The following is a 24,448-nucleotide window of genomic DNA, read 5'->3' on the forward strand; positions in this document are numbered from 1 at the left end:
CGTAGTTTTAAGAGGATCAGCTTTGTTGGTCCTCTCAATTGGTCATCGTCAACTTCCAATGCTGGTCACCACACATCTCAGCTTCAAAGCTCTCATCTCCTTTGTGAAAGTTCTTGACCTACCAATGCGTGTGTACACGTTCGTTAGCAGTTACTGGGCCAAATGCATTCTGATGTTGCAAGTTATCTCCACTGCTTTATGACCCATTTTGAACTCAAATAAGAAAGTCGCTCAAGTTTGCTTTTTTCTAGCATCTTTTCCATAGTCCAAAATAAATATAAAATAAACAGTAAGTAATAAGTCATCAGCAAAAAAACATAAAGTGAGAAATGCATATTAAAAAGATGTATAGAACAGTCTTTTGGACTCTGTGGGAGAGGGAGAGGATGGGATGATTTGGGAGAATGGCATTGAAATACGTATAATATCATATATGAAACGAGTTGCCAGTCCAGGTTCGATGCACGATACTGGATGCTTGGGGCTGGTGCACTGAGGCGACCCAGAGGGATGGTATGGGGAGGGAGGAGGGAGGAGGGTTCAGGATGGGGAACACATGTATACCTGTGGCGGATTCATTTCGATATTTGGCAAAACCAATACAATATTGTAAAGTTTAAAAATAAAATAAAAAAATAAAATAAAATAAATTTTAAAAAAAGGTGTATAACCATAACCACATTTATTAAGAATGTATTTCAATATCAAACAGCAAATTTCAACAATGCAAAAACCACAGTTACATTTGCACCAACCTAATAATAAAGTTATATAAACACATGATAGTTTCATCAAACAATATTTACCTTTATTACAGAAACTGCACTCATATTTCCTATTCTCTATTTCATTTTCGTTAAAGTGGTAATGACCCACTAAATTAGTTTCATTACTCATTGATGAGTAGCAGTTAACACATTGAAAACCATGCTCTAGTCATAGAAAAAGCTTAAGAAAAACAGATACCATACCTAATTACCAAAAAGAAATCTGTATGACATAAAAAGATCTTCTAAGTCACTACTAATCATTGCCACACTTACTAACAGAAATAATCCTCTACTAATATTTAATGTATTCCTTTATTAATAGATGCCTAGAAATTGAATTCTGTTGTAGCCGAAATGCTTTTTAGAGAAAAAGAAAATAATAATAATAGTAATCTTGACATAAAACTCCTATCTGTCCCTCACTCAATAAAAAACTAATTGGTAGAATACTTTTAATATTTTTTAAGTTAACTATTCCTGCTTTTTTGTGACACTCTCACCAATTCACACCCCTAAATCCTTATATTTTCTTCATTACTTTGCCTTCAACCAAACAGAGAGCTTACTTCAGAATTTGTAAACTGCTGGACTTCTAGACGTGGCCTGTAGATGATTTTGCTTGACCTACAAAATTTTTTACATCAAAATTCAGATTACTGGTTTTTCAAAAATGGGAAGATCCAGCAATTTGAGTAGATAAGACTGCATACTATGATCTGTTAGAGATGAGCAGTGGTTGGCCCTCTTAGGATCTGTCATCTCTGATTTGCAGCCCTTTAAGCTTGATTATATTAGACTAGCCCTGGAAGATCTGACTCTGAAACCACTTGATTAAACTGTCATTTATATTTCTGGGTTGGCTAATTGATTCTGCTTCTCAGTGAACTATAACTTCCAACATATTAGCATTTGAATCCTCCTGGCACCAAAAGAAATTCCACAAAAGGGATAGAAATGTTCGTGAGATGCAAGTCCCTCCAAAATTATTAGGCTTGTTCTATTAATAAAAATAATCCTTGGCGCTTTTAGAATGGCTTGATGGTAAGATTATATCCAATTTAAACCAGATCCTTGTTAAAGAACACAGGTATCAACAACACAGCACCTGGCAGGTAGGATACATGTAGTAAATAAATGAATGGGGAAGAGTGTTTAAATAAACTCTACCGAATAATATAGTTAGATACTTATAGTCTCTGGTATGCTTATTTCTGAGTTCTTACAATAAGTCCACAGGAATAATATTTTTAAAGGGTGTTTTCCATTCTATAATCATAAACAAGTTACAATCCACTACCATTAAATTACTATATCCTTTAAAAGACTAGAAAAGGGAAATATACATTATTTCCTAGCAAACTTGATACTTTTAAAGAACTCTCCTTTTAATAGGGACTTTAAAGTTATTAAGAGGACAGTTTTACAAAAGCTATTGAAGATTTAGATGAAACTGTATTTTCCTGAGTTTGCTGCTGGTAGTTCTAATTTTGCATTATGCAAAATCACTTCTATGAGAGAAGATGACATTCAAACTCATATTAATAATGCAAACCACCTTTTGCAGATTCATGCCCAAGCTATGCATGAACACACCAGCAGAGGGACTCTGAATACCTCTAAATAAGTAAAATGAAGTTGGCTTTCTCTTTTAGGAGGGGATTGACTATATTCAGATCACAATAAATCAAGAAAACAAAATATCAGCACTGTTAAAATATACTATCACTCTCTTTCTCACTGCTTCCACTCATCAGCTCACATACCCTCTTTCCCCTTACACAAAGCTCACCCCTGCCCAGGTTTCTTACCGTAGCTCCTCTAGAGTTTGTTGAACTTCTCTCAAGGAATCAGCATCAAGATTATTAATAAGCTCTCTTCGATAACGTATAATGAAGGGAATTGTGTTATCATCATTAAAGAGACGGATAATATTGGCACAAACCCAAAGTTCAATATCAGTTCTCTCAGATAAAACCTGCAAATTAAGCACATTTAGTGATTTAAAACCCTGAAAAGTAAACATAATATATGGTTTAAAATATAATATCAAATAATGTTTTCCAGTCACTTAGAAACTAACTGCTGTGGTTTTTAAAAAAGAGAATTGCATGAAATATAGAATATATATTGATAATCACAGAATAGTCATTTCACTAATTCAATAAAACCCAATAAAAACCACTTTGTATCATCCAAATTCTACAGGGCTCAATGAGATACGTATTTTTAACCTTTCAGATTGGCATCAAAGATTAAAAAGTTGGTAACTCATTGTGTTGGCATAAATGATGGGAAAAGGCACTTTCAATTATTGCTAATGAGAAAGTACAATGCTATAACCTCTGGAGGAAGAACAATTGGCAGTATTTATCAAAATTTATAATGCATAAACTCTATGATCCAGCAATTACACTCCTGGGAATTTTGTTCTGACATATTCATACTTCTGGAAAATGATACTTATTTACAGTGATATTTTTTGAAGAACTTTTTCTAGTCTGGTAGAAGTTAGCAAAAACCAGTCTACAATGGGGAACTGGTGAATAAATTATACACCCATGGAGAAGAATACCATGTAACTTACTCTTGTATGATCTGATATGGAATGAATTACAAGAACTTGGAACATGGCTTATTTGGGGGAAAGGGGTTGACTTAGAGCTAGGGCAGGAAGATCCTTCTGTGTCTTTGGCATTTTCTATGATTCCCATTTACCACATATTCAAAATAATTATTTTTTTAAAAAGTCTATAGGTCTCAGCAAAAGGTACATGTAAGCAGAAAAGTTCAGAGAAGTCAGCCTGGAGAACAGAAAAAATAAAATCCAATTTCAGTTACTGTTCTCAAAACCCAAGTGGATTTTTAAAGTAAAGCATGAAAGGCATATGTTTTATTATTATTTCAATCCTACTGCTCGAGATATGCCAAAAATTAAAGAAAAATCCAAAACTTAATTAAAGAACTGTCATTATCAACTTGTCAAAAAAATCAAGGCAATATATAAAACAGACTAAATTTCAAAGCAACAGATGAAATAAATGGCTGAACTCCAGAGACTATTGAGGATACTTTCATTCCTCTGTGTACCTGAAATCCTTTAGGCCTACATCTTATTATGCACTCTGATGAATTAACACCAACTCTCTGGTGAGAAAGTCAGCTTCGTATCTCCAGCCCTTGCTCTCTTCCGCATGAGCTCTGGACTCATTTAAGTAAGCTACCTGATGTATTCTCTTGAAAACCTATTAGGCATCTCAAACTGCGTTCATAAAAGTATTAGTCTTCATTTCTTCCCCACAACCCAGACTGTCTTCTACTGTGCTTACAGGCTTCCCAGGTAGCACAGTACTAAATAATCCACCTGCCAATGCAGGAGGTGCAAGAGACATGGGTTTGATCCCTGGGTCAGGAAGATCCCCTGGAGTAGGAAATGACAACCTGCTCCAGTATTCTTGCCTGGAAAATTCCATAGACAGAGAAGCCTGGCAGGCTGCAGTCCGTGGAGTCTCCAAGAGTTGGACACAATTGGGCAACTGAACTGAACGGATTCTCATTTTACAGGTATAAAAACTGATGCTCAAAGAAGTCAAGTAAATGGCCAAAAGTCCCACAAGCTATTTACTCCTCTTTGAAAATTTGATTTGTGGGCAAAGCAAGATGATATTCTTCAAGCAAAAGTACAAATTAATCAAGTTGTCTCACTTCTCTTCCTGAATCCCACTGCAGAGGAGACATGGTGCCGTCATGGTGTCCAAAACCCCTAACAAAATGGCCTTCTCTCCAAGTGGCCTGAGAATTTACTCTTCAAAGTCTATATTCCCATCTTCTCAGTTAAAAAAGAAAACTTCTGGGTATCAACAACTAAACTATTGCTTTAATAATCCAGGCAGCATCTGCAGTTTAAAATAACTTATATTTAAATTAAATAACACTTAAATGACTAGCACTGAGAGAAAGAATTTTTTATTCTTTCAAAAATCAAACCAGCAACTGGATACTCCCTTCTGAAATGCTATTACTGCTATTGACTTTATTACATCACTTATTTTACCACACAAATAAGTTTCCTAAAGACTGCAAAAGGAAAAACTATGTATGATGTTAGAAGTCAGAAGAGTGGTTTTAGGAAAGGGGACACAGGACTGAGAAGGGGTATAAAGAGATTCTAGGCTGCTGGTAACGTTCTGTTTCTTGATCTGGAAGCTTATTACACGGTTACATTTTTGAACACTCATGAGGTGTATACTTTAGTACAATTTTCTCCATATATATTTCAGAAAGTTTGTTTTAAGGCCCATAATAAATACCTCCAGCTAAATTATAAAAAGCAAGGGTCAATCCAACTGTTTTTACTAAATCCCTCCTAACAAGTGACACATGCTTATGTGTAAAAGTGCTGTGAGAAAGTTAATTCAGAGACATTCGTCTCCTTCCCACTTCTTTCCCCTATTCTGTCACCCCGTGGTCTTCCTCACCCACATATTTCCACATCATCTCTTGCAAGAATGGGGAAAATGGCTAATAAGTAGGTTTTGCTCACTCTTCTCCCCTGATTTAGCAAACATTACTAATATATTGCATATGGCTCCTCTACTCCCACCTCCCTCAAAATAGACTACATAATAGCAATCACCACTTCAGGACATTTAATTTTCTCAAAAACTCCTTGTAGCTAGTCATCTCTTCAAATTCTTATAAAGGTTATGGTATTCTCAATATATTTGCTTAATGATATAATATACTTTAATAAAAACTAATTTCTTAAGGCAACCACATATTTGCAGTTTGCAGAAAAGCAATGAAGTAGGCTGTTTCTCCCCGAGGAGTCTGGTGATCCCAGAACCTGATTAGGAAATAGTTACAAAGTGTGTTTATAGGTAAAGTCCCTCCCCAGATGAGACAGTGATGCTCCTGAAAAAGTTATGGAACTTTAGAGTTGGAAAAAAAAAAAACCTCGAAAGAAAAAAGTTAAGAGGATCAAGGTATCATGGTGGGCAGGGTCCATGGTCCTTAAAATGAAGGAAATATAAATAACATTTCCCTCATGTTCAAGACAATAATTCCTATACAGTTAATTTCCATCAACCATTCCTTACTAATGAGATACTTGTCAGAACTTCCCCAAAGAACTTGGGCAAACATTTCATTTTGTGGCAGTTAATATGTATACCACAGGCATTTCATTGAGGCTCACTCAAATGTTCAAAGCCTTCCTGATTGTCTTGCTGACTGACTTGGCACTGCTGACTCTCACTCTGCTCTTCCTGTTTCCCTTTAACACCTGCCACTATTCTCAACCATGTTTGGCAGATAAAATGATTCTCTCTCCTGCTAATGGAAAATAGTATAGGACAGGAAGTCCACATATATGACAAGATTTAAAAGTAATTTAAGATTAGACAAGGATGACTGTACCTGGTTAAATCTTTTAAAAACCCCAACAAGTAAGTCACACCTAAAGTTCCCCAGGCAATTTTCCTAAACCCATCTAGAAAATGCTGAGCTTACTAGTGGTCCTCAGGATGCTCAGAGAAGGTCGCAGCTGAGCCAACCACTTCTCCCAACTCACATGCAACGGAGTGGCACATTCTGAGAACAGGCTTGTTTGAGCTGCCAAAAATCACTATTAATATAAGGAGAAAAGATACTTAGAATTGAAAGGAAAGACAAGCACATTCATACTACCCAGATAATACGGTCAAAGGCCATAAAATAGTTCTAGACCTGAAAGCTTGCTTCCATTTCATATTCAAACATCTCATGGACATTCCTGCTACCGATTTACAGATGAAACTTTTACTCCTGGCTGCTCTTCTTCTGCCACTCACCCTATGGCAGCTGGGAACCTGTTCTCACTGTACGCTTTTCCCTCCTCACTAGCTAAAACTAATGGTAAATGAAGTGTGGGGCTATCATCTCCCACCTTTCATAAAGAAGTAGGGAAATCTGATATGCTTTCTGATCTGCCAAGAGAAAACAACAACTCAAACAGAGAAGGGGTGAAAATGGGTGATCATGAAATCTCTGAAAGAGAGAAAATTGAGAAAATGGCTTCCTCAAGTCCTCAGTTTTCCAATTTCTGGTTCAAGGCCTTAGGAGACTTGATCACGCTTTGTCCTTTGCATTCTTCGAAAGGCCCCTGCATCCTCTTTTCTGCTTAAGCTCATTAGAAGCAGGATTCTATTACCTGTAAACAACTGTCATAGGTAGGGTTATTTTCATTTCTTTCTTTTACACAGATTATGAGATATGGGTGTGAAGCAGAGTTTCATAGAATAACTAACCCCTGACTTCATTTTGCAAAACTTATTTCCATAGTTCAAGAGACTTCCTGTGCTTTGAAACCTTCCCCCTCCTTCCTACTCAGGGTCAACTACTAGAGGTAGATCTATGTCAACAGCAGAGATAGGCTGAAAAGTTAAGGAGAAGAGACGGGAAGTGGGACACACCCACCTGTCCCTGTAGGTCTGGTTTGGAACCAAGGGATGTGCATGTTAAGAAAGCCTTCAGGGTGAACCTGATGCAGGCTGTTTTAAATGTCTTTTAAAACACTTCCTTGTAGGCTTAAGTGAAAAAAAGAAAAAAAAGCATAGAAAGGAGCCTAATTATGCAGTTTCTCAATTTTGGACTGTTCGGGAATGAGAAGAAGGCTATGAGGCAACATTCTATTCCTTAATGAGTCAGAGAGAAGAAAAATCATAATTAAAAGTTACTGGCAATGTTCAACTAGTAGGTAATAGAAAAGGCAGCATGGGTAAAAAGAACTTCCTTTGAAGAGAAAGGTAACACACAGACAATTCCAGACGGAGAAGTGGTATTTCCCAGCAGAGGCACTGGGCTCTACAGCAGTATTTCCCAGCAGAGGAAGGAGCACTCGTCAGAATCACCATGCGTCAGACAATAAGGAGGGAGGTGATCCCCATCCACCCTGAGGGGTACTGCTATGATTAAGTCTGAAATGTTTACAGAGTGTGTGGGGGTGGACAAAACATTGGGAATCACTGCTTAATGAGTCACTCCTCAGGTCTTCTCTATCATCCTCAAAGCTAGTCAAAGAAACTGGAAGAAATATGATTTTTCCTGTAGTAAGAAATATAATTATGGGAGCCCAAGTTGGAATTCAGATAGAAATTTCCTTTAAGAAGTTACTAGGCAGAGAAGGCAATGGCACCCCACTCCGGTACTCTTGCCTGGAGAATCCCATGGATGGAGGAGCCTGGTGGGCTGTAGTTCATGGGGTCGCTAAGAGTTGGGCACAACTGAGCGACTTCACTTTCACTTTTCACTTTCATGCATTGGAGAAGGAAATGGCAACCCACTCCAGTACTCTTGCCTGGAGAATCCCAGGGATAGGGGAGCCTGGTGGGCTGCCGTCTATTGGGTCGCACAGAGTTGGACACAACTGAAGCGACTTAGCAGCAGCAGCAGCAACAGCAGCAGGCCTGGTTCACAGTGTATTACAACATTACACTAAGAGTTAAATAGATGTACTAACAGCCAATGACTTAATCACTTGCACTGCTTTTATGGGGAATTACAGTCCAAGTACAAAGCAAAAACGTACCAAGGAACTCAGGAGGGCCCAATCTGTTGAGGTGATCTGTCTACAGAATACATGTTCACTAGAACACCATGGAAAGAAATCTACTTTTCTGAGGTCACAGCTTTTAACTGAAGAATTAATGACAATAAGCTATAATACCAAACAACGTACCCAAGAGCCAAAGCCTACAGGAACCACTGGCAAAGTGACAAGGGAACTGAAAACTCCCAGGTCTTCCCTCACCCCATACCAGTCAAAAAGAATCAAACTGAAGTGACAGAATAAGGCTGTGCATACCTGTACTATGTCCCAGTTCATTTCCACCTCCTCAATATTACTGATATTTTCTGGAAGCCTGACAGGCTGCCCCTGAGGACACGTTTCCGTCTTCACTTTCTTCAAAGGGGGCTGACCACATGTAAAGTAGTCTTTGTTCTCCTCTTCTTTACACCCACCTTCCCACATGGCGCTAGTGGATGGTATCTCTGTGCTATTATTTCTGCTCTCTAAGCTGCTGGCTTTGTTGGCTTCTTCATCAGTTTTCAGCTTTTTAGTCCTCCGAGCTGAAGGTGACTGAGCTGAATTTTTCCGTTTTGTCTTTGCTGTTTTCAGAGTCTGCCCAGTCTCCAATTTGTTTTTGTCTTCTAAATCAACATCGGCAATAGCGATAGAGTTATTCTAGCAAACCACAAAGAGAACACATGAGAATTAGAAGATTAAAAAAACCAATGGACCTGGAATATTATTTAGCAATGAAAAGGCACAAATTATTCACATACACAGTAATTTGAAAGAATCTCAAGGAAATTGTTGAGTGGAGAGAAAAAGACAATCTCAAAAACTTACATACTGTACAGCTGTATTTATATAATATTCCTGGAAAAAATTAACGGTTACTTGGGGGGGGTCAGAGTTGGGGGTGGAAGTTGGGAGGGAGGTGGATATGGCTATAAAAGGTCAATACTAGGGATCCTTGTGGTGATGGAACTGTTCTGTGTGGTGGATACAGAGACCTACACATAGGGTAATCCTGCATAAAACTAAACACACATATCCACACACATGCATACAAATGAATACAAATAAAACTGGAGAAATCTAAGTAAGATCACTGGGATTTTATCAATGTCAATATCCTGGTTGTGATATTTAACTATAGTTTTTCAAGATGTTACCATAGGGGGAAATTGGATAAAGGGTACATGATATCTTTCTGTATTATTTTTTACAACTGCATGTGAAATTACAATTATCTAGAAATAAAAGGTTTCATTTTTTTTTAATGAGTAAAGGGAAGGTATACACCTGGAAGAAAAAACAAGATTTAAAATCTGCAATCAAAAGTCAACACTTTATGAGAGAAGAGTAACACAGGCTCATAAAACTCAACAGGCTATGCCTGCCACCCATTTTGCTGAAAGAAAACATGGCAGGACAGCAAGAGTATCAGGCATTTTTTCTTCGTAGGAGTCTGCAGGGCAGTACACACAGGTGTCCAGGGGTTATTCTCTGGACCACCCACCTGCCGGGTGACAGCTCGGGAATGAAGCAAGGACATTTGGCACTTGTTTTGACACTAGAGTGGGAAATAAAATACAGACCTTGCCCCATGGAATTTTCAATTTCACAAGCTAGCCTGTTTTCAGTTACCTGAGTGAAGCAGATGGCACAAACTCGAACAAAAGAACTCCCAAATTAAATGTCAGTAAATATTCACTTTCCTCTCCTAGCAGATATTTTTTCCCAGAATTACTGACTACTGAAAATACTAGAAACTACAAACCACACCCTCATCCTAACGCCCACCCATCACCACCTAACCTGGAAACTATATACATTAAATAGCCCTCTCAGTATTGCATTTGTAATTGGAACAAAATGGATAAGAACAGAGGTACAAAAATAGAATTTCCCCCGAAGTCCATAAGAGCTGATAATAACCTGATCAAATTAATTGACATAGCTAAAGAAGGAATATGTCAATCATACAAGAGTTCTCAGCCCCAGAGGAACAGAAAAAGGAGATCTGTAGAAAGCAAATATGATCAGCATTCTAGGTAATGCACAAAGAAGAGAAAAAGTCAGAAAACAGATTTTGATTAATTTGGTCCCAGTGGTAAGACTGGCGTCTTGTGAGATGGATACATCAAACTACCTTAGATTTATGCAGTTAAAACATTCAGTTCTTAGTGTGACAAGCAGAGCACCTTGATCACATTAGGTATTCAATAAACCCCAAAAATTTATCTAATTCTCCTAATCTGAGCCCATGATCATCAAGTAAATTTCTGATTATTATTTCTCTACTTACTTCAGCCTCCAATGAGAGACAGTGCTAGTTATAGGAACTTAACTCCTTGTGATGGTTTTATCAAAACTACGCATTATTAAACCAGCACTCTGGTCTTATACAGGCTTCCCTGATAGCTCAGTTGGTAAACAATCCACCTGCAATGAAGGAGACCCCGGTTTGATTCCTGGGTCGGGAAGATCTGCTGGTGAAGGGATAGGCTATCCACTCCAGTATTCTTGGGCTTGCTTTATGGTTCAGCTGGTAAAGAATCCACCTGTAATGCGGGAGACCTGGGTTTGATCCCTGGGTTGGGAAGATCCCCTGGAGAAGGAAAAGCTACCCACTCCAGTATTCTGGCTTGGAGAATTCCACGGACTGTATAGTCAACGGGGTCACAAAGAGTCGGACACGACTGAGCGACTTTCACTGGTCTTATATAATCTTACGACAATGGCTGGTATAAAAATATCCGAGATAGAATGGTTTCTGAAATGCTGAAAAAATTCATGTTCATGACTTAGAAACCCAGTTCTATGACTTACTATCTGTGGTCCATGAGCAAGTCACTTAACATCTCTTGCCTTGGCTTTCTCGTCTATAAAACCAAGATAATTACAGCACCTGACTCAACAGGTTGTGAAGAATAAATAAGATCATACAAGTGGAGTGTTGAGCATGTTGCCTGGCTAATGATAAGTAATCAAATATCTGCTGATACCACCATCATTATCATGGCTACTACACCCAGACCGATTACTAGGAGAGAGAAAAGGAAGTAACTTGAAGAAATAAAGAAAAAGTAAAATGACTTAAAGCTGGGGAGTTCAAAATAAGAGAAAAACTAACAATCATAAATTAGATACTTAACAGTATCTTCAAGTACTGGAGTCTTCAAGTAAATTTTATCTAATGTTTATCAGTGTTTCTCACAGACACAAGATCCTTTCAAGAGATCTGCAAGTTCACAACTGTTTTCATAATAATGTCAAGGCACTTGACATTTCACTAATGGTACAAGAGCAATGGTAGCAAAAACCAAGATAGTGCACCAAGCCGTACTAATAATCTCTGCTCCCTTCACTGTCACACACTTGCAATAAAACAATTGTCAGTTTCACTTAAGAATGAATAAGTTATTAATTTTTAAAATTTCAATCCCTGAAAACACACCTTTTTCGTATTTATGCTCTGTATTGAAACGTATGTAAAGCACAAATGTTCACATAAGGAACTTCTGCAGGCCAATGCATACTGATGTGCAGTGGTTGTCTCACAGTAAATCTGTGAACCAGTATTTTCCAAATGTTGTTGTTTAGTTGCTAAGTCGTATCCAACTCTTTGTGACCCCGTGGACTGTAGCCTGCCAGGCTCCTCTGTCCATGGGATTTCCCAGGCAAAAACGCTGGAGTGGGTTGCTATTTCCTTCTCCACAGGATCTTCCCAATGCAGGCACTGAACCCACATCTCCTGCACTGCCAGGCTGATTCTTTACCACTGAGCCACCAAGGAAGCCTCATCATTTGCCTGAAGACCAACACATAATGTTACAAGTTCATGCATGGGTAAAAGATCCATTCAAATAACACAGACCAACAGATTTTAATGTAATAGAATACAGTGTCGTTACAGATTCCACAAAGAAATCTTTTAGAAAGTACCACTTACTGAGTTTGGATATAGTATCAAATATCCACAATTATCTAAGATATTACAACATCACTTACTTTTCCAAATACATACCTGTGTAGAGGCCTTCTTTTTTATTTAAATTATCTTCTATCTTCTATACGTCGGACATTAAAGATAATTGCAAAAATGTAAAACAACATCATTCTTTCCATTAATTTTTGGTTGTTTTGAAAATATATACCTATTTTTCATTAAAACATGTTATTTGCATTAACACGAAATAGGTTTAATAATATTTTTAATTAATCAATTATTTTCATTTTTAATTTCTAATATGGTACATATTTACAGATATAAACCACATAAGCAAAAGTCCCTCAGGGTCCTTAGTAAGTTCTAAGAGTGTAAAGAAGTCCAACGACCAAAAATTTTGAGAAAAGGTAAATCTAAGCATGTTAGGAGAAGGCAATGGCACCCCACTGCAGTACTCTTGCCTGGAAAATCCCATGGATGGAGGAGCCTGGTAGGCTGCAGTCCATGGGGTCGCTAAGAGTCGGACACGACTGAGCGGCTTCACTTTCACTTTTCACTTTCATGCATTGGAGAAGGAAATGGCAACTCACTCCAGTGTTCTTGCCTGGAGAATCCCAGGGACAGGGGAGCCTGGTGGGCTGTCGTCTCTGGGGTCGCACAGAGTCGAACACGACTGAAGCGACTTAGCAGCAGCAGCAAGCATGTTTAGATCAAAATACAGATGAAAACCATATGGCAATATTGCTCCATTTTTAAAGCTTCTAAGATTCTACAGCCTTCCCCAGTGACATACTCAAGCTTAACAAGCCATGAAAATATTTTTTCTCCTTTATTTAACTTGAATCTTTGACAGACTGAATAATCATAGTACATTTTCTTTCGCCTTCATGGGTTTTTTAATCACTCATAACACTTCAAATGCTAATTAGGTAGCCTATGACTAAACCCAAAACTCCAGGAAGAATCTGACCATCCTTCTTTATACTGTCTCTGAAAGTTGTAAAGTGTCTAAATCAAAAAAGTGATTCATTATCTTTACCAGTTCAATCAGTCAGTAGGCCTTGGCCTTGACCCCCTTATGTTGTACTGTGTGAGCTTGACAGCTAACTGGAAAGGGATATGGAGTCAAGGGAAGGCTTCTTTAAAACTAGATGTAAAAGCATTTTTATACTCAGAAGCAATTTAGGAAGAAAAGCTGACAAGAGAAAAGAAAGGAGATTACAGAGGGAACAGAGACCCTACACAAGAGAGCATGAGATAATAAGCCCAAGAGGCAAACCCATCCTTGGTAGGAGGAATGACACTTACTCCACGGCAACAGGATAGAAGGTGAAAACAAATATGAGCAGATCATTATTTAATTGGTCATTATTATTTAATTGGTCTCAGCTTGGTCATGGGAAAATGAGAAATATCATATATTCTCAAATAAATAAAAGGCAATGGCATCAGCTGAGTGAGAGAAGGGAAAGGAAGTGAGGAAGTTTAAAGAGAAAAAAGTCGAAAATCAAACTTGCTGGAAAAAAACAGTAAGTCTACCAGGTATTTCTGATGCAAATCAAGGGTCTGAAGTTATGAATCTAATGTAAAACAAATTGGTTATGAATCTAATGTAAAACAAATCAAGTCATTGGTGAAGCTGTTTTCTGCTCAGTGCAGGCAGAAGCTATGGCTCACCTAGTGCCTTGGTTTAAGTCAGCCACGTAGGATCAAATAAAAGAAGGACTGGAAAAGGTCAGTTTTCATTCCAGTCCCAAAGAAGGGCAATGCAAAAGAATGCTCAAACTACTGCACAATTGCACTCAACTCACACGCAAGTAAAGTAATGCTCAAAATTCTCCAAGCCAGGCTTCAGCAATATGTGAACCGTGGACTTCCAGATGTTCAAGCTGGTTTTAGAAAAGGCAGAGGAACCAGAGATCAAATTGCCAACATCTGCTGGATCATGGAAAAAGCAAGAGAGTTCCAGAAAAACAACTATCTCTGCTTTATTGACTATGCCAAAGCCTTTGACTGTATGGATCACAATAAACTGTGGAAAATTCTGAAAGAGATGGGAATACCAGACCACCTGACCTGCCTCTTGAGAAATCTGTATGCAGGTCAGGAAGCAACAGTTAGAACTGGACATGGAACAACAGACTGGTTCCAAATAGGAAAAGGAGTACGTCAAGGCTGTATATTGTCACCCTGCTTATTTAACTTATATGCAGAGTACATCATGAGAAACACTGGGCTGGAAGAAGCACAAGCTAGAATCAAGATTGCCGGGAGAAATATCAATAACCTCAGATATGCAGATGACACCACCCTTATGGCAGAAAGTGAAGAGGAACTCAAAAGCCTCTTGATGAAAGTGAAAGAGGAGAGTGAAAAAGTTGGCTCAAAGCTCAACATTCAGAAAACTAAGATCATGGCATCGGGTCCCATCACTTTGTGGGAAATAGATGGGGAAACAGTGGAAACAGTGTCAGACTTTTTTGGGGGGGAGGCTTCAAAATAACTGCAGATGGTGATTGCAGCCATGAAATTAAAAGACACTTATTTCTTGGAAGGAAAGTTATGACCAACCTAGATAGCGTATTGAAAAGCAGAGACATTACTTTGCCAGCAAAGGTCCGTTTAGTCAAGGCTATGGTTTTTCCAGTAGTCGTGTATGGATGTGAGAGTTGGACTGTGAAGAAAGCTGACTGCCGAAGAATTGATGCTTTTGAACCGTGGTGTTGGAGAAGACTCTTGAGAGTCCCTTGGACTGCGAGGAGATCCAACCAGTCCATCCTAAAGGAGATCAGTCCTGGGTGTTCTTTGGAAGGATTGATGCTGAAGCTGAAACTCCAGTACTTTGCAAAGAGTTGACTCACTGGAAAAGACTCTGATGCTGGGAGGGATTGGGGGCAGGAGGAGAAGGGGACGACAGAGGATGAGATGGCTGGATGGCATTACTGACTCGATGGACATGAGTTTGAGTGAACTCCGGGAGTTGGTGATGGACAGGGAGGCCTGGCGTGCTGCAATCCATGGGGTCGAAAAGAGTCAGACACGACTGAGTGACTGAACTGAACTGAACTGAAATAGTCTTACTATTTACTATTCAATAAAAAGTGATTATGTAATCTAGGCTAGATTAGGTAGGAAAAGAATGGGCTGATGGACAATGACAGAGCTCTAGAGTCAAAGGATTAGGTAGTGGATCTCAACTCTGACTATACATAACAATCACATGAGGAGCTTTAAAAAAGTAATACCACTGGTACCAAGCTCACCTCCAGAATTCTTCGGAAAAGGCATCTAGGCACTGGCATTTTTTTCAAGCTCCCTAGGCTGAGAACTGCTAAGAAGTTCTGAAGAAACGGCAAAATTGTGGCAGTGAGGGCATCTGAGCAAGTAGGGTAGTAAGACAGGAAACAGTGAACTGATGGCACAAAAGTGAGATAGACACAACAGAAATGTCAGAGGTAGCACAGCTTCTGGTCATGACAAGATTCAGGTTGAGATCACGAGCAGGGGAGTGAAGGCAGAGAAGAAAAAGTCCCTGGAGGTGTGGAGGTTAAAGAACCAGGAACACAAGGTACTAGACGGCTCATCAAGTGGAGAGGGAAAGCACTGAGAAAAATTACAGAAGATGGCAGAGAGGAAGATATGAAGCTGCAGCTAAATTCTTCAAATAAAGAGGAATGGCTAGTGGATTGGCAAAGTATAGCAATATGGAAAGGAAGAGACTGAATAATGGATTTTGTCTACGAAGCTTGCTAGCAACAGATTTTAAAATTATTAAGAGACTACCAATTCTAGCTCCACCCAAAATAGGGTTTTCAATTATTTTGTTCAGTGGTGGTTACACCAAGGCAAGACGAAAAACCAGTGAAATGAAATCTTCTAAAATGCTCCATGTGTTTTGACTGAGCTAGAAAACTAGCTCAATATCTCTTGAGAGGCTTCCCATGTGAATTCTCTTTTTCCCTTAAAAAAAAATATACATACATCAAGCATAATGGAAAGGATCAAGAAGTCGCCATGACAAGGGTTCTTAAGTTGTACGCTCTTAAAATAAACTTTAAAACTTAGAGGATGGGCATGTGCACGTGTTCCTGAAGAGAAAGTTCATAACTATAATCAAATTCTCAAAGGGTTAGTGACCCCAAAACAAAGAACCAGGCAACTAAGATGTATTTCCTAATTAGACAGCCAGGCTACTTTTAAGTGCAGCTATGCCACCCTTAATAAAAGAACTCCAAACTCTTGTAACAAACAAGTCAATACTTTCTTCAGTTCAATTCAGTTCAGTTGCTCAGTTGGGTCCAACTCTTTGCGACCCCATGGACTGCAACATGCCAGGCCTCTCTGTCCATCACCAACATCTGGAGTTTACGCAAACACATGTCTATTGAGTCAGTGATGCCATCCAACCATCTCATTCTCTGTCTTACCCTTCTCCTCCTGCCTTCAATCTTTCCCAGTATTAGGGCGTTTTCAAGAGTCAGATCTTCATATCACGTGGCCAAAGCATCAGTTTGGAGTTTCAGCTTCAGCATCAGTCCTTCCAATGAATATTTAGGACTGATTTCCTTTAGGATGGACTGGTTGGATCTCCTTGCTGTCCAAGGGACTCTCAAGAGTCTTCAACACCACAGTTCAAAAGCATCATTCTTTGGCGCACAACTTTCTTTATAGTCCAACTCTCACATCCATACATGACTACTGGAAAAACCATAGCTTTGACAAGACGGACCTTTTGTTGGCAAAGTAATGTCTCTGCTTTTTAACAAGCTGTCTAGGTTGGTCATAACTTTCCTTCCAAGAAGTAAGTGTCTTTTAATTTCATGGCTGCACTCACCATCTGCAGTGATTCTGGAGCCCAAAAAAATAAAGTCGGTCACTGTTTCCACTGATTCCCCATCTATTTCCCATGAAGTGATGGGACCAGATGCCATGATGTTAGTTTTCTGAATGCTGAGTTTTAAGCCAACTTTTTCACTCTCCTCTTTCACTTTAATCAAGAAGCTCTTTAGTTCTTCTTCGCTTTCTGCCATAGTTCAGTTCAGTTCAGTCGCTCAGTCGTGTCCGACTCTTTGTGACCCCATGAATCACAGCACGCCAGGCCTCCCTGTCCATCACCAACTCCTGGAGTTCACTCAAACTCACGTCCATTGAGTTGGTGATGCCATCCAGCCATCTCATCCTCTGTCGTCCCCTTCTCCTCCTGCCCCCAATTTCTCCCAGCATCGGAGTCTTTTCCAATGAGTCAACTCTTCGCATGAGGTGGCCAAAGTACTGGAGTTTCAGCTTTAGCATCATTCCTTCCAAAGAAATCCCAGGGCTGATCTCCTTCTAATCTGCATATCTGAGGTTATTGATATTTCTCCTGGCAATCTTGATTCCAACTTGTGCTTCATCCAGTCCAGCATTTCTCATGATGTACTCTGCATGTAAGTTAAATAATCAGGGTGACAATATACAGCCTTGACGTACTCCTTTTCCTATTTGGAACCAGTCTGTTGTTCCATGTCCAGTTCTAACTGTTGCTTCTTGACCTGCATACAGATTTCTCAGGAGGCAGGTAAAGTGGTCTGGTATTCCCACCTCTTTCAGAATTTTCCACAGTTTATTGTGATCCACATAGTCAAAGGCTTTGGCATAGTCAATCAAGCAGAAATAAATGTTTTTCTGGAACTCTCTTACTTTTTCAATGATCCAACGGATGTTGTCAATTTGATCTCTGGTTCCTCTGCCTTTTCTAAATCCAGCTTGAAAATCTGGAAGTTCACAGTTCACGTACTGTTGACGCCTGGCTTGGAGAATTTTTAGTATTATTTTGCTAGCGTCTAAGATGAGTGTAATTGTGCGGTAGTTTGAGCATTCTTTGGCATTGCCTTTCTTTGGGATTGGAATGAAGACTGAGCTTTTCCAGTTGTGGCCACTGCTGAGTTTCCCAAATTTGCTGGCATATTGAGTGCAGCACTTGCACGGCATCATCTTTTAGGATTTGGAATAGCTCAATTAGAATTCCATCACCTCCACTAGCTTTGTTCATAGTTGTGCTTCCTAAGGCCCACTTGACTTTGCATTCCAGGATGTCTGGCTCTAGGTGAGTAATCACACCATCGTGATTATCTGGGTCATGAAGATCTTTTTTGTATAGTTCTTCTGTGTATTCTTGCCGTCTCTTCTTAATATCTTTTGTTTTTGTTAGGTTCATACCATTTCTGTCCTTTATTGTGCCCATCTTTGCATGAAAAGTTCCCTTGGTATCTTTAATTTTCTTGAAGAGATCTCTAGTCTTTCCCATTCTATTGTTTTCCTCTATTTCTTTGCATTGATCACTGAGGAAGGCTTTCTTATCTCTTTGCTATTCTTTAAAATTTTGCATTCAAATCGGTATATCTTTCCTTTTCTCCTTTGCCTTTCATTTCTTTTCATAGCTGTTTGTAAGGCCTGGTCAGACAACCACTTTGCCTTTTTCCATTTCTTTTTCTTGGGAATGGTCTTGGTCACTGCCTCCTATACAATGTCACAAACCTCCATCCATAGTTCTTCAGGCACTCTGTCTATCAGATCTAATCCCTTGGATCTATTTGTCACTTCTACTGTATATTTGTAAGGGATTTGATTTAGGTCAGACCTGAATGGTCTAGTGGTTTTCCCTGCTTCTTCAATTTAAGTCTGAATTTGGCAATAAGGAGTTCATGATCTGAGCCAGAGTCAGCTCCTGGTCTTGTTTTTGCTCACTGTATAGAGCATCTCCATCTTTGGCTGCTAAGAATATCATCAATCTGATTTTGGTATTGACCATCTAGTGATGCCCATGTGTACAGTCCTCTCTTGTGTTGTTGGAACAGGGTGTTTGCTGTGACCAGTGCGTTCTCTTGGCAAAACTCTGTTAGCCTTTGCCCTGCTTCATTCTGTACTCTAAAGCCAAATTTGCCTGTTACTCTAGGTGTTTCTCAACTTCCTACTTTTGCATTCCAGTCCCTTATAACAAAAAGGACATCTTTTTTGGGTGTTAGTTCTCGAAGGTCTTGTAGGTTTTCATAGAACTGTTCAACTTTAGCTTCTTCAGCATTATTGGTTGGGGCATAGACTTGGATTATTGTGATACTGAATGGTTTGCCTTAGAAACGAACAGAGATCATTCTGTTATTTTTGAGACTGTATCCAAGAACTGAATTTCAGAGTCTTGTTGACCATGATGGCTACTCCATTTCTTCTAAGAGATTCTTGCCCACAGTAGTAGATATCATGGTCATCTGAGTTAAATTCACCCATTCCAGTCGATTTTAGTTTGCTGATTCCCAAAATGTCGATGATCACTCTTGCCATCTCCTATTTGACCACTTCCAATTTGCCTTGATTCATGTGGGCTGCCATCTATGGGGTCGCACAGAGCCAGACACGACTGAAGCGACTTAGCAGCAGCATGGACCTAACATTCCAGGTTTCCATGCAATTTTGCTCTTTACAGCATCGGACTTTACTTCCATCACCAGTCACATTCACAACTGGGTGTTGTGTTTGCTTTGGCTATGTCTCTTCATTCTTTCTGGAGTTAGTTCTCCATCAATCTCAGTAGCATACTGGGCACCTGCCGACCTGGAGAGTTCATCTTTCAGTGTCCTATCTTTTCACCTTTTCAGACTGTTCATGGAGTTCTCAAGACAAGAATACTGAAGCACTTTACCATTCCCTTCTCCAGTAGACCATGTTTTGTCCTAACTCTCCACCATGACCCATCTGTCTTGGGTGGCCCTACACAGCATGGCTCACAGTTTTATTGAGTTAGACAAGGCTGCAGTCCACATCATCAGACTTGTCAGTTTTCTGTGATTGTGGTTTCTTAGCTATAGGTAAAACCTACTCACCTACCCACTAAAAGTGTGTTAGTGAAAAGTTTGCCTGTAAAGATGAAGAAACAGAGGTACTGGCTGATAGGAGAAAAGATCAACTAAATAACCTTCAATTATTCTTTTATTCTTTCACTGCATATTAAAAGTTTTGCATTTTAGAAATGCATAATTCTTTTGATATTGCAACAGAGCCTATAATTTATTGTTGTTGGTGTCTTTTAATCCAGATTGGTGCAGATACAGTGTTTGCTTATGGCAAGACAGATGTATGTGCCAGGTAATAAATATTCTTCTTCCTCCAATGTGGTAGATCTGATGGTAAATACCATTAAGACCCCTGGCAGAGGAAACCATTGATCCGCAGTTTCTGCCATTTACCTGGTTTTTCCTAGTCCATATAAGGAGAAAGTAGCATCACTAATTAAGAAGACACTGCAGGGTGCTTGGCTGCAATAAACCTGTGCCCGCCCTCCAAAAAAAAAAAAAAAAAGACACCGCAGGGTTCCCTCTATCCAGCTAAGGTACCTACCAGCTCCTCCTTGACAGCCACGTCTTCCGAGCCATCACTGATCTGCAGCATGTTCTTCACTCGTGGTACTCTCTTTGGTTTGGATACCTTGGAAACAGGTGGCTTACGGCTTCTGGGGACTTTCTTTTGGGGTTCCCAGGCACTGTCCTCCTTATCATCTTCAGAGGCAGATGATCTGAGAGTAAAACGACAGAAAAATTTTCGGGAAACAGAAGCCAAATGCTAAAGGTTTCTGAAAAAGAGACATATGCTTCTTGAAAAAAAAGAAGGTAGATGTTTAAAATAAAATGTAGTGATGTGAATACAGACTATGAACTGAACCAAGAAATTTGACCAGAAATACCCTCTAATACACTGTAAATCACAGATCTCCCTTCATTTTCCTCTTACCTAACCAATATACACAACCATATACTCAAGACATAGAAAATCATTTATTACCTTAAGTAGTAAATAGTAAATGGGTCATGTCACACCATAGTCATGGTGAGGTTTTCCATTTTTAAACAATATCTAAAGACATTTTTGATTGTTACTACTTGGGTGGGGGAGGGGAAATATAACCAACTAATGGGTAGAGACTAGGGATGCTGCTGAAGATCCTACAAAGACAGTTCCCACATCAAAGAATTATCTGGTCAATAGTGCTGAAGTTGAGAAACTGCGCTCTAAATCAACATAAAAAACTCCTCTACTCCCATGGATCGTATATTCTAGTGTAAATATTATATTATATACTTAGTTGGTCACCTCCTCCTTGTTCAACAGTGTATCATCAACACCTAAACAGAGCCTGGAACACAACTCTGTTCAATAAATACAGTGAATTCAATAGATATTTGTTGCATGAATGAATGAAGAAACAAAGCTTTCTTCCAAAAAAATGACTTCTGAAGTTAGTAAATGACAGAATGCATATCCTTAAAATATACATCATTCTCCCACACCATGTAAAACAAGTATGCTTACAACTCAGAGAAGGAAGAGAATTCATCTTTGGGTATCACAGTCTGGACCTTTGCTTTTGCTCTTCTTGGCAATGATGACATCTGGAAGAAGAAATATAACATGAAATCATCATGATTTAAATCACTTGCATGACTGATAACTTATTTTGTCTACAAAATGATGTGCCATTGAAAACTAACACTCCAATAGCTCTTCTGCTAGAAAATGCCATAGGAGGAAAAAAATGACAATCATTCACAAGCCTGAACACTTGTTTTCCCTTCTATGGCTGCCAATTATAAGGGCAGCTAACAGCCTTCCAATAATTTCAAAAGCCTGGTGAGCGTGGGCCATCTTTGGAAAAATGTAAGTCCTATAGGGTGAGAACTCTTAATTTTTTTTCCAGAATTATAGGCTTGCATATACTCGAAGTATTATTTGATAATTTATCAGACAGCAAATAATAAAGTCCTTTATTAAACTGTATCTCAAAGACAAGAAATGTCTTCCCTCTTCTTTATCTTCTTAAGAATACAGTTAATGCCAATCTACAAAGCTGACAGTCAATTACATGATGCTGACTGACTAAGCAGCCAGGTTGTTCCTAAAACAAGATAATTTAGTCCCTTATTATAAAATTTCACAATATTTAAGTAGGATAATAAATCACAAATCCCACTAAAAAGTATTTCACAAATTCAAAGGCCCAGCTCTAAATTAAAAAAAAAAAAGAGTCAAACAGCCAGAGATGTCATACAATACACAAATTTTGCTTTAGCTGATAAATTTTACTACCTAAAGGATGTAGGTCAAACCTAAAAACTACAATGGACTCTAACACGCTTGTAAACCTTTCAACAAGTTCCTAAACCAAGCCTACATTATAATGCCTCTGTTCTAATTCCTGCTGGAAGAAGGAACACTTCCCAGAAATACCAAAGGGGTTGTCACAAAAAAAGGGAACACATCCTCCTGGCAGCTATCCCTCAACTCAGTACAGTGGGTACAGAAATACCGGGCAGGAAAGCACCCAGAGGGAACCAGGAGAACAAAAGGACGTAGACAGAAAATTCTTCCATCTTCTCCTTCACCCCCTTTTTGGAATTTTATGTTTCTCAAGGCCATCATTCCTTAAATAAGTGCTCCTTGATACTGATTATAAAGGAATGGATAACTTGTGATTTCTGTGTTGAATGTATTGTACCACAACAGAGAAACAGAGGAAGTCAGCGTATGATACGATGGCATTTCAAACCAGGACAGAAATGAATTATTCAATAAGTGGTATTACGACAACCAGCTATCCTCTGCAGGAAAACAAGTGTTTAATTCTTGCTTCCACACCATGAACTAACAATACATTCCACACTGATGATGTAAAGGTACCAAATTTTTTTAAAAAACTACAGTACTACAAAAATTAAAGAACACTATTTTCATAACTTTGAGTGGAGGTGGGAGAATAAAGCTTTTTCTAGCCATGACTCAAAATTCCAAAAGCCTAAAAGATTAGCAGATTTTACTATGTAAAAATTAAACCCCCAAGTCAGCAGTGGGAGCATTTCAGAACCAAACCAATTTTCTCTGCTGCTGCTGCTGCTAAGTCGCTTCAGTCGTGTCCGACTCTGTGCGACCCCACAGACGGCAGCCCACCAGGCTCCCCCGTCCCTGGGATTCTCCAGGCAACAGTACTGGAGTGGGTTGCCATTGCCTTCTCCGAATTTTCTCTGCAGTATCCTCCAAAAAAAGCACAGGACACGGTATCTGATACCTCAGAACTAAGGGTAAAGGGAGTGCGAGCTGGGTATATGTTGTCTGAGGCAAAGGAATGTCTCTACAAGCTCTACTCTGCTTCATGAAATTAACAAACGCCCCTGGAAAAAGTCTGGAGGTTCCTTCTCCGGAGAAGGTAAAACAGAGTCTCTAAACTAGGGGATACCAAGTACAGCTGTTGGTAGGGGAACCATACAGAGATTTCCGGTCCCCTTCTCCCACTGTGCTCCCAAAAAAGCTGCCAGGCAGATTCCTACCATCTAGGGAGAAGTGTGTAAAGACTCTTCCTTGTGAATCTCACCCGCCCAAGAATAAAAAGCTAAAGATACTAAGCTCCCCACAAACAACCAATTCAGTGTGCCCTCAGGCACAGAGCTGAGGATGCAGCTGCTTCTGCCCGGGACAGGATCTGAGAGTCAAAAGGGCGCTTCCTCCCCCACCTCCGTTCATTTGAGGTATGAAAACAAACTAGGTCTATCTACCCGGCTTCCCCATAACTGCGCTTATGTACTAAGTGCTGAAATTTGACTGAGAAAACGCGCCAGGTGACACGCAGCAGCTAGGACGGGTTTTCCGAGGGGGCAGGGTGTGGGATACTGCAGTCAGTACTATGTAATGAAACTCCTCACTTTAAAAACGGATGTTATTCCCCCAGTGATCGCTCAGAACTTTTTTAATGGTCCCAAAAATATCGGAGCCCGGGCACCTGGCTCCAGCGAGCCCGCAAGAAGCCCGCGAAGGCGGACGTTCGGCTCACCTTCCCGCCCGGCGTGTCTGAAGCTCCTTGAGTCTGTGTGCTAGACAACATCTTCCGGTTCCCGCCGGAAGTTTTTCAAACGCCGGAAGTCCCGCCTGGCTCCCCCCGGACTCGCCGCTTAGGCGCTCATCTCCCAGAATGGGGTGGAGCCACGCTGATCGGAGGCGGGGCTAGAACGAGGATCTCGTTGAAGCTCTGGGGTGGGACCCCTTCCAGGACTGGGGGCGGAGCTCGGACCCGGACCCGTCGGAGATGGGGCGCGAGGTGTTTGGAAAGGCCGACCCACCTTCCTGTTTTTCTTATTTTTCCTTCTCTTAATCCGCTTTGTTTTT

General features: G+C 39.7%; 1 protein-coding gene across 4 annotated transcripts in view; it reads right to left on the bottom strand.

The window, feature by feature from the left end:
- Positions 1-24,212, bottom strand: part of SRBD1 (S1 RNA binding domain 1) — a 243,606-nt gene extending 219,394 nt beyond the window's left edge. For 3 of the 4 annotated variants that reach the window (XR_009739351.1, XM_061432247.1, XM_061432246.1), the window contains exons 1-5: positions 24,117-24,212; positions 21,608-21,687; positions 20,639-20,813; positions 8,611-8,991; positions 2,579-2,745 (exon numbers count right to left, since the gene is read on the bottom strand). Coding sequence is in view for 3 of the 4 variants with exons in the window: in XM_061432247.1 (XP_061288231.1) it covers positions 2,579-2,745; positions 8,611-8,991; positions 20,639-20,813; positions 21,608-21,687; positions 24,117-24,167 (854 nt within the window). In the remaining variant the exon portion in view is untranslated. Of the gene's footprint in view, positions 1-2,578; positions 2,746-8,610; positions 8,992-11,776; positions 12,131-20,638; positions 20,814-21,607; positions 21,688-24,116 lie in introns of those variants that run through there. The other variant, XM_061432248.1, reaches the window with a different exon arrangement.
- Positions 24,213-24,448: the final 236 nt, after the last annotated feature.

The sequence above is a fragment of the Bos javanicus genome, chromosome 11 (genome assembly GCF_032452875.1).
Source record: "Bos javanicus breed banteng chromosome 11, ARS-OSU_banteng_1.0, whole genome shotgun sequence".
NCBI classification, from domain to species: domain Eukaryota; kingdom Metazoa; phylum Chordata; class Mammalia; order Artiodactyla; family Bovidae; genus Bos; species Bos javanicus.